Here is a 10,317-nt window from a genome sequence, read left to right as displayed (position 1 = left end):
TACCAAAATAAATAATTTATAGGCTATCAAAACGAATTATTGTCGCCTGCGGTCTAATGAACACCAAATTAATAATGAATATTTACTTAAAATATAAATCTTCAAACTATCTTAAAACACTAACGGTTAGTTGAAATATTATTTTAACAAAATTGTTAATTTTAATTTCTTTCTATATTATTAAATTAAAAATAGGGATTTCCATTTAAAAAAATTGAAGTTTAGGATTTTTATTCTTATATTGACGAAAACAGAAATTTAACTACATAAAATTATCCTATTATTAATATCTTATTATTAGTTATTATTAATGACACTCTCTATATCAGATATAAATTGGGGGACGGTTTTTAATAACCTTTTTTGATTCTGCACTGTTGCCATACTAAGCATTAATACTTACTATGACTACGTATAATTATGCAATTGTTCGTAGATACAACATTGCTACAACTCGGAAAAATTTATAAAAGTGGTTTTTATAGTTCATTTTATTTTTTACGTTAAAGAATAATCTAACATTCACACGATCACGGTATTTATATTCTCCTTGGACACGTATGGCTGCTAAACGCCTATATCGACGTTGCGGGTATCAATTATGTTATATTGATAACCTGAACAATGCTTCTTCGTTAATGAAAGATCTTAATTATTGTTTAAATATTAAGTTCATATCTATTAATTCATATGATTTCAGTAAAATTTAATGTGTTTTTTCATTATTTTTAATAGCATCATCTGATAACATAATATAGTTTTAACTTAGGTGAATATTCATTATTTTGCGTGTGATAGTGGAATGGTTGGTAAGTTATTATAGAATATGATTTATAATTTTTATAAATCTATGATTCATTAAAAATATTTAGAATTTTAAATAATATTTAAATTTATCTATAAATAAAGTTAAATTATATGGCTTGACAATATTTAATCGTACAAGTTTTTATTCTACCTTTTAAAGAAGATATGTATTCAAAAGAAAATAATATTTTATTTAATTATAATAATTAATAAGTAATTTATTTTAATAAATAATATGTTCAAGTAATAACCGGCGTTAGTCAGTAAATTCTAATATGCTACTAATAATATGCTCATATATATGAGCACTCATTTTAAGATTGTTATCTAATATTGTACTATTTTGTATTAATGATATTAGTAATTGATATTCACGTGGGGTTGTGTGTAATATGATCTACCTTTTTTAAATGTATAACTTGAGATAATATCTTATAAAGATGTATCTATCTTTTAAAAATTTAATATACTTAAATGTAATATTGATAAATTTTTGTTTTTGCATTGATACATTTTATGTCTGCTATTATAATGAAACATGTGCTTATTATTAGGTCTTTTAACTTTTTTATAAAATAATTTAAAGTGCTGTATTACAGTTATTCACTTTCTTGTGACATTGTTCATTTTTGCTTCAGTACCTTATACAGAAATTTATATACAGTGTAATTTATTAAAAACACTACCTCTCCATTTATTGTTAAATTATGATTTTTAACGAAAGTGTACAGATTTAAATTTGTTTTATTTTTATGAACCATAATAAATATTAAATTTTTGGAATGAAAAAATTATTGTGTAAAATATTATCTAGGTGTAGATTCTAAAGATAATTTTTAAAAGTTAAGTGGAATCTATAATTATTTTTTTACTATTAAATTAGGAATGGATTAAATAAAATTCTGATTAGTTTTATAATATTACTATTTAATATATTAGTAATAAAAAAATTAGAAAATTTGAAAAGCTAGGTAGTGTTTAGCGACCCTCTATAACAAGTAGATAAGAATTCTTCTATGTTGCACACCTCTCCTGCCTAGTATTAAAAATTATATTAACTCAAATATTAGCAACACAAAACTGGTTATTGACTGCTCAAAATTTAATTTTATACCATTCCCAAATTAATAATAAAAAAAATAATTCTAGGTTCCTATTTAACATTCAAAAGTTATCGCTAAAATCTATCCTTAGAAGTAACTTTCTAACCATAAACTTGATATTTACTATGCATATAGTTTCAGCAAATTATTTAAGGGAGACAAAGTTAAATTTTTTAATCCCACTTATTAAATATAAAACTGCATTTAATCAGTTGATAGTTTTTGTGTGATTAGGTAATATGGCGTTTTAAACCAATGCACAGTACTGTACAATTGTACTAGTGTATGCAAATACCAAATGATTCATGAAGAAGTGTTTTAAAATAAGCTATATTGCCCAAGTCTATAGTGTAATATAATGTTTTATTTATTATTTACAAAAGAATTAAATAATTGTATATCTTAAAAATTTTGCTTGTAAAATTTAAAGTTTATATATATATGTAAATATTCACAATGTATATTATTTTTAACTATAATGGAACAAAAAAAAAAAGTAGAGATTATTAATAGTTTTAAATTAGCTTAGTTAGTTATCTTAACATTAATATAATAATAATAATAAGAGTTATTTTATGAATAAATAAATTATTTTGTAAAATAACTATAAAAATGTGTTACATTAAAAAGTGAATAGTGATAAAAGAATATTTAACTTGAATTCAGTGACTATAATACATGTTTTGATATATTACATAAAAAATTTATAAAGGAGTCCTTTTAAAAATAGAAATATTAAAAAATTTATTCAGTGACCTCAAAGATATTTTTGATGAAACTTCTATTTCTTATTAGTAGACATTTTTTCTATAAGAAAAAAATCTATAATTTTTTTAACATTAAATTATTAATTTTTAATTTTAATATTATTGTTCTACTAAAATTATGTTTTTGAACACTAGACAATAGAGTATATAAATAGAAATAAATTTTTGTCAACAAATTTGGAATAGTATTCTTAATAAATTAGACTACCTATAAGTTTATCAAAGTCGTATAAAATAATCGTACAAAAAATTTAGCTATTATCATTATATAATATCAGATTCATAAAGCAAAAAAATAAAAAGCTACATAGTTTCCATAACTATTTTAAAACATGTGTATTTAAAGAACTAAAGTTATGGTTGAACACCTATATTAAATTGAAATTTGTGTTGTTATGACAATAATATTAAGTACTAAAAATTATTGTTTAATGTGTTTATTTTTATATATCTTTCACTTCATGTTTCTTGTTTTTTCAAATCATTGAAATCAATTTAAATCAAGAATGCTGTTTTTAAAAAACTTTATAGTTTTTTCTTTGAATTTGTTATGACTAGGTATGATGAATTAAAGAAATCTAATGTTATTTGTCATATTACAAGTATTTAAATTTAAATTTTTTTAACTGACGTGTAAAATATTTTAAAATTTATTGAAGAGTGGTTAAATTAAAAATCTTGAATATTTGTTTAAATAGAAATTATTTCTGTTAACAGTTTTACTGGTATAAAAAAATATTTTATTTTATATATGATCAATATAGGGAAAATTTTTTGGGGGGAGTGTTAAAGCTGAAGCTCTATTGACACTTGTGTAGTTACTATAAATCAATTATATTTTTTATCGTGTGATGTGAAACACTGTGATTTTGAACGATGAGTTCTATTTCTAGAAATAGTGTTGAATTTGGGATGATAGCCTTCTATTTAAATTTTTATATCATCAATGAAAAACCAAAGTCATATTTTAAATTCAGAAATCATTCCATCTAACATGTAGAACATGACAAAGTTGATTTTAATAATGTCAAAAATTAAGTATAATAAATTTTGCGGCATCATAATAAAAGATACACTAGGAAATTTATATATGTTAATTTATTGCAATACAATTTTTTATAATTTAATGATTAATTACAAATTTTGTGTTGGTTTTTATATATATAAAAAAAAAATGGTTAATTGTTTTGTCATCAATTTTTCAGAATACTTTTTTTTTTTAAGTTTTTGGTTATCAATTAAATATGAATAATGTATATATTTAGTATATTAATATAGAAAATTTAATTTAAAACAGTTTTCTTTTTAATGTTGTGTTTCATTCTTATTTTTAATTTAAAAAAAGGTTTACAAAATGTGTGTAATTCATTGTTATTATGTTTTTGTTTAATATAAAATATTATGGTTTCAGCTCAAATTAAAAGTGACAAATATAATATAATAATAAATTAAAACAATTAATTAAATGAAGTTATATACATATAAAGGGTGATCATGTTATCATAAATAATAAATAATATTGATAAAATAATTATTTTATAATAAATTATACTATGATAATTTACTAATTGAGTTCAAGACTTAAATTTTTAATCCTTTATAAAATGTAAAATTTTAAACAGTCAAACATGTTCATACAAAAATTTCATTTAACAAAACAAAATTTGTACCTAGATTACATTTACATTTTATATTATAAAAAATTTAAAGTATAAAATATAAAATAAGGCTTAGCCAGGACAATAAATATTAACTATTCCAGATAGAAATTTATTTTATATGTAATCAAATTTGTACACTGATTATTAGTCAGTCTAGAAAATTGGTTTTAGAACCTATTGTGTTTTACCATACATTTATTTATTCTTCATTTAACTGTGCTGTGAAGTTAATCCAAGCATCTTTAAATCAAATAATCAGGTTAACAAAAAATAATCGTTGATTATTTTGTTTAAGTTATAGCTTAATGTATTGAATTTAAATGAATTAATGATAATGTTAAAATCAAATATATACTGGAATTATTGGTGATGTGCATAGTTCTTTAATGTAAAGTAAAAGTTCTATAAAAGTTTTGGAACTAAATAGTTTTAAATTTTATTGTATTTTTAATTTGTTTTATCTATTGTGGTTGTTGAGTATTCTTTTTATTAAATAAAATTCTTAAATTGAGAATTTTTTTTTACCAAACTTATTTATTTAGTTATTTTATCACTTAATAAGTGTGTTTATCTGTTTATATTGATTAAAATTATAAATACTCAACTTGCACCAATCTTTAAAGGGATATAGTAAAAATATTAATAGTTTAAAATATTCTTATTTAAAGGACATTAATGTAATGTATTAATTATTTACTTAATGTATTATTAATAATACATCGAATTTTAAAGATGAAAAATTCAGTTTGGCATGTTGAATAATTATGACATATTGTATTTTTTTTTTATATAATGTTATTATTTTTTTGATATAAAATATAATAATATTTAAAAAATAGAAATTTTTGAACTATTTGAGTATTGATTTTTAACATAAATATACTTGAAAAATGTTTTATTAAAGGTTAATTATGAAATTTTTTTAATATTGCAATCCAGTATATTTTGATAGAGTTTTACATTATTATTAAATTAGTTAAGTTAATATGAAATAATTTCACTTATTTTTAAAACATTCCGCGTACAATTTGAGTGTGTCTTGGCAATTGAAGGTTTCAGATCCGTTGAAGATTAATTATCAGACTTTACCGATATCTTGATAAATACATTTATATTATAGTCATCATAATGTATTGCAGATTATTTCATCAATCAAATGAGCTGTAACGCGAACTAAAAGAACTAATAAGCTGATCGAAACTAGTTTTCAACTTATTCTAATTAATTTAAAGGTTAGTCAAGTATAGACAAAGCACCTCATAATCATTACTGTGTTTCGAACATGTGTCTCAATTTCATTTTGAACTTCTGACAGATTGGTCGTCATAATTGACGTAGTGTCGTTTGTTCATGTTTTTATTTTTTATTAAACAATTCAGTTACTTTACAAATTGTATTACAGATCATTCGATATTCCTCAAAATTATCAGGAAGAAGTTTAACTCTACGTTGCCTTTACTACATTAAGAGATTTCTGCTTGAGGTAGGGGTTGCATATTATTAATTTATCTTTAGTTAAAACTTTTCTATGAAAGTATTTTATTAAATATTATAAATTATTTGTTCACTACCTAATCAAAATTTATGTTCATTGTATGATAAAAATTAAAAAAAATAAGTATTTATTATTTACAAAAATATATAAATACCTATATTTATATTTATATAAATCTTTATTCATATAAGAAATTGTGATATAATTGATGTTGAGTTAACCAAACTGTTATTTTTCTTTGTCTTCTTTTATCATTATGTGGTAAGTATAAGAACATTAGTTCTGAAGAAGGTCGTAAAAGGGACCGACGGCGTTTGTGGAACTTAATATTATATTATATTTTTATTAAACTAATTAAAATCTTATTTTTTGTTTCATTTCAAAGATGGATGAGGAATATGTAGTCAAAGATACCTGTGGGTATGATTCCGCGGATGAAAATAGTCCTCCTACCAGACGCAGTGTTGAGATGGACCTCGTTGCATATGATTCATCGCCCCGTTCTAATGGGTCTTATTTTAGTGCTAATAACGATAACAATGTAGAATCTGGCGATATTAAAACAAATTTGCTGAAAATTCAGGATAGAGATAAAAGTAAGGAGCGTAGTCGTAGCCGTGAATACAATCATAAAAATAAGCGTGATCGGAGCTCAAGCAGACACAAGAGCAAGAGACGAAGTAAGCATAAGAAACATCATAGGTCTAGAAGTAGAAGTAGATCTAGATCTAGATCTAGAACTCCAAGGCGTCGAAGCCGTTATTCTCCCGGGGAACGTGATTCGCAAACAAGCCAGTATAGTAGTGATGATGAGCGTCGCAAACGACGTTCAAGGAGTACTGATGGTTCAGATGGCCATAGAGTAAGAAATATTTATTCAGACCAATCGTCTAGTAATCGCCGCTATCATGATACCGTTGATACAAGAAGGAATCATGACTCGTCTCACGAATATTACCGCGAAGAAGATTTCGATAGATATACATTTAAAAAGCAAATACCAAATAAAACTATTATTATTCGTGGGTTAGCCCCCCATATTTCTGAAAGTGATATTAGAAAAGAAATATTAAAGTGTGGACTAACACCAGTTGATATTAGGCTAATCAGAAAAAAAGATACTGGATCATCTCGTGGGTTCGCATTTGTAGAATTTTTCACCAAAGCCGAAGCAGAAACGCTTATGGAATCTAAACAAGGGGAACTGATGTTAAGGGACAGTTTTCGTGCAATAATGCAATATACTATTTCAAAAATTGATCCTGAAAAAATGCTATCTGATTGGTGGTGTAAATGTAATGCTCATAATTTTAAACGTCGAGAGAGTTGCTTTGTTTGTGGTGCTTCCAGAGAAAGTGGTGAAATTTTTGATCATTCCAAAGAAGTTAGCTCATTCCCTACGCACACAGTCTTATTAAGAGGGTTAGATCTTTCGACAACCGAAGAAAATGTTTTGAAAGCTATTCAAACTCTATCTACATTGCCAATTCGTAGTGTGAGAATCGGTCGTAATCACGTCACCAATGTGTCTAAGGGTATTTGTTATTTGGAAATGAATAATGTCGTGGATGCCATGTATCTCCATAATGCGTTAGTTGTCGAAGATCCGTTATTAATTGATGGAAAAGAGGTGCTTGTTTCATACTGTAAATTAACACCTGTTGGTCCGATAGCTACAGCTTCGATGGGAAACGCTGCAGTTGAAGCGGCTAAATGGAGTAACCAAAAACCAGAAACACCTAGTTATACAGCTGCGGATATTCCTAAGCTTGCGGAGTACAGTGCAAACATGTACGCCAAAACTCCAGCTGAACGTACATCATATATTCAATATTATACTAATTATTTTATGGAAAAAATTCAAAAAGGTGAATCTATAACTCTTCCAACAATTTCATCAGTTACACCTTCTATGCAAGTAGGTGCAATTATGATGCCGCAAATAGTACCGATAATGCCTGTAGGTATAGTCAAACCTATTGTACCATTAGGTAATCCACCTTCTGGTAAAGGAGACACAACGTATCCTTTGCCTGATGTATCTACTTATCAATACGATAGTACATCTGGATATTATTATGACCCATACACAAAACTTTACTATGATGCTAACTCTCAATATTATTTTAATCCATCTACTAATAATTACCTTTATTGGGACAGTACGAAAAGTTCATATTTATTAGCACCAACGAACGACAAAAATGGTGCTAGCGGAGAATCTACTAAAGAAGACGCACCAACTGAAGAAAAGACTAAAGATGACGACAAAGTGAAAGTTGCAAAACGAATAGCAAAAGATATGGAAAAGTGGGCTAAAACTTTGAACCAAAAAAAAGTTAATGCAAAACAGAACATTGTATCTGCCCAAGTAGCGACTCAAGCAGCCAAAATGCAAGCCGCTGCAGATATAGGTTATAGTGTATTAGGCACTAAAGTTGAAAAACGTTCTGCGCCTGTTATAGTTCCAACCACTCCAGCACCTGTCGAAGAAACTAGTGACAACGATAATGATGTTATAGAAGAAGCGAATCGTAATGAAGATGAACAACATACTGACTGGAACAAACTTGCTTGTTTACTGTGTAAGAGACAATTTGGCAGCAAAGAAATACTAATTAAACATCAACAGATGTCTGACTTGCACAAACAGAATCTGAAAAATTGGTATAAAGAAAGAGGATTAGATCCTGACGATGAATTCAAACGTGTTATTCAGTATAGAGATAGAGCTAAAGAAAGGCGAATGAAGTACAATGAACCAGATAAACCGGTTAATCATTTAAAAGATAAGTACATGAAAGCTAAAGAAGCTAATGTAGATTACGAACAACCTACTAAAATGGGTATCGGATCTGATAATAAAGGTAACAAATTGTTACAAAAAATGGGATGGCAAGAAGGAATGGGTTTGGGAAAAACGAATCAAGGTCGTACAACAATTATAGAAGCAGAAGGAAGACTAGCGAATGCCGGGCTTGGTACTAGGGCAGTAGGCGTGGTTCCTGGTCCACGTGAAACATACAAAGATTGTGTTAAGAAAATGATGCGGTATAGGTATAATGAATCAGATTAAGATTTTTTTTATTAATATGGTTATTCATATAGTGACTTACTTAATTTTTGTTATTGTATAATATATCTTTAAATTTATATTATATTTTTTCACAGTACTTCATTTTAACTTAAATGTTAAATTATGTTATAAAATTAAACTTTTTAGTAGAAATTAAACATTATAATAATAGTATATTGTTCTATAGTACAATGTAATATGGCACTTATATTAATGTAGACTATTACCTATTGACAAATAAATTCAATCAATAAATTAGTAAATAGTTAGTAATCACTGTGTAACATTGAATTTTTCATGTAAAAATTTTAAATGTAATGTGTTCATTTAACAGAAAATTTTTTTTTTATTGAGATCAAATTCCTAAAGTTGTAATATTTTTTTGTAAATAATGCATAGATTATGTCTAATGTAATGAATGAAATTTAATATTGTAATTATTATTTTTTACACAAACTAGCTATTTGATAAAACTGTAGTATGTATCATCTTAAGAATAAAATAAATTATTTAAAAAAAATGTATTTTTAACATTGATTTTTATATAATTAGTTCTTACTCGATTTTGGATGCTATTAATTAAAGTTATGTTGTTATCCTAAACAAACGGTCGGTATTAGTTATACTCAAAGTAATATTGATAGTATTGAAACTGCTTTAAAATAAAAAATTTTAGGGTTAAAGTAAAATGAATATCATTTGATTTTTAAAAACTAACTAGATTTTTTTAAGACAAATTTTTTAAATCGATTAATTTTTTTAGTGCTGATGGTAATATGTATCATGAAATCATACTAATAATAATAAATATTGCTGTTAAGTAAACAGAAAAAATGTTTACATTATTTTGTATTTAATTTTAATATATTTTGACCAATAATGCGTATTTGTTACATAGAGTGAAAAGAATTTATGTTTAACAGTAAATATTTATAATAATAAATTTGTACAGTAAATAATTATCTACTTCGAAGATAATTTCTTGAAAAAGCAATTATTTGTCTTTTTATAAAAATAAGAATTAAAATCAAATACTGATAAGTTATTAAATACAATGGTGATATTAAAATTTAAATATTGTTAAAATGTATGAGAAAAAACACACCCGAATACAAAAGCAAGTGAACTTAACGTTTTTGTCAAAAAGGGTTTTCGAGGAGATAAGAGCTAGGTTATAAAGGTAAAGTGTAGTGATGGTTTAACATAAGGCTGTTACAGTTTATATAAAAATGTTTAAAGTGCATAATAATGCTTTCCGAAAGAGAAACTCGAAGCTCCCGTTGGTGGAGTTGAGGAAGAGGAATGTATAAATAAGTGGACCTCGAGAAGTTTTTCTTTAAAAAACAAACACACAATTGTTGACGGCAGAACTTTTATGTGGGCTATGATGGATGGAGCGCAAAAAAAG

The 10,317-nt window shown here is 25.5% G+C and overlaps 1 protein-coding gene across 4 annotated transcripts; it reads left to right on the top strand.

The window, feature by feature from the left end:
* The first annotated feature begins 606 nt into the window (after window positions 1-606).
* On the top strand, window positions 607-9,325 carry LOC126903693 (RNA-binding protein 5). Of its 4 annotated transcripts, none has more exons than XM_050682073.1 (4): window positions 607-805; window positions 5,478-5,570; window positions 5,741-5,821; window positions 6,219-9,324. In XM_050682073.1, exon 4 carries the CDS (start codon window positions 6,219-6,221, stop codon window positions 8,907-8,909), a length of 2,691 nt encoding a protein of 896 aa, XP_050538030.1. In that variant the 5' UTR covers window positions 607-805; window positions 5,478-5,570; window positions 5,741-5,821; the 3' UTR covers window positions 8,910-9,324. The 4 variants fall into 4 exon arrangements, with proteins under 4 accessions (XP_050538030.1, XP_050538028.1, XP_050538029.1 ...); XM_050682071.1 differs by having other exon boundaries at window positions 607-809; XM_050682072.1 differs by having other exon boundaries at window positions 5,478-5,821.
* Window positions 9,326-10,317: the final 992 nt, after the last annotated feature.

This window comes from Daktulosphaira vitifoliae, unplaced genomic scaffold (genome assembly GCF_025091365.1).
Source record: "Daktulosphaira vitifoliae isolate Bord-2020 unplaced genomic scaffold, ASM2509136v1 Scaffold_4, whole genome shotgun sequence".
Lineage (NCBI taxonomy): Eukaryota > Metazoa > Arthropoda > Insecta > Hemiptera > Phylloxeridae > Daktulosphaira > Daktulosphaira vitifoliae.
Note: the sequence above shows the minus strand (reverse complement) of the source record. Positions and strands in the feature narration are given on the sequence as shown.

Coding starts and splice junctions, on each gene's coding strand:
- LOC126903693 (XM_050682074.1), top strand. CDS start 6,219: ATGGATGAGGAATATGTAGTCAAAGATACCTGTGGGTATGATTCCGCG.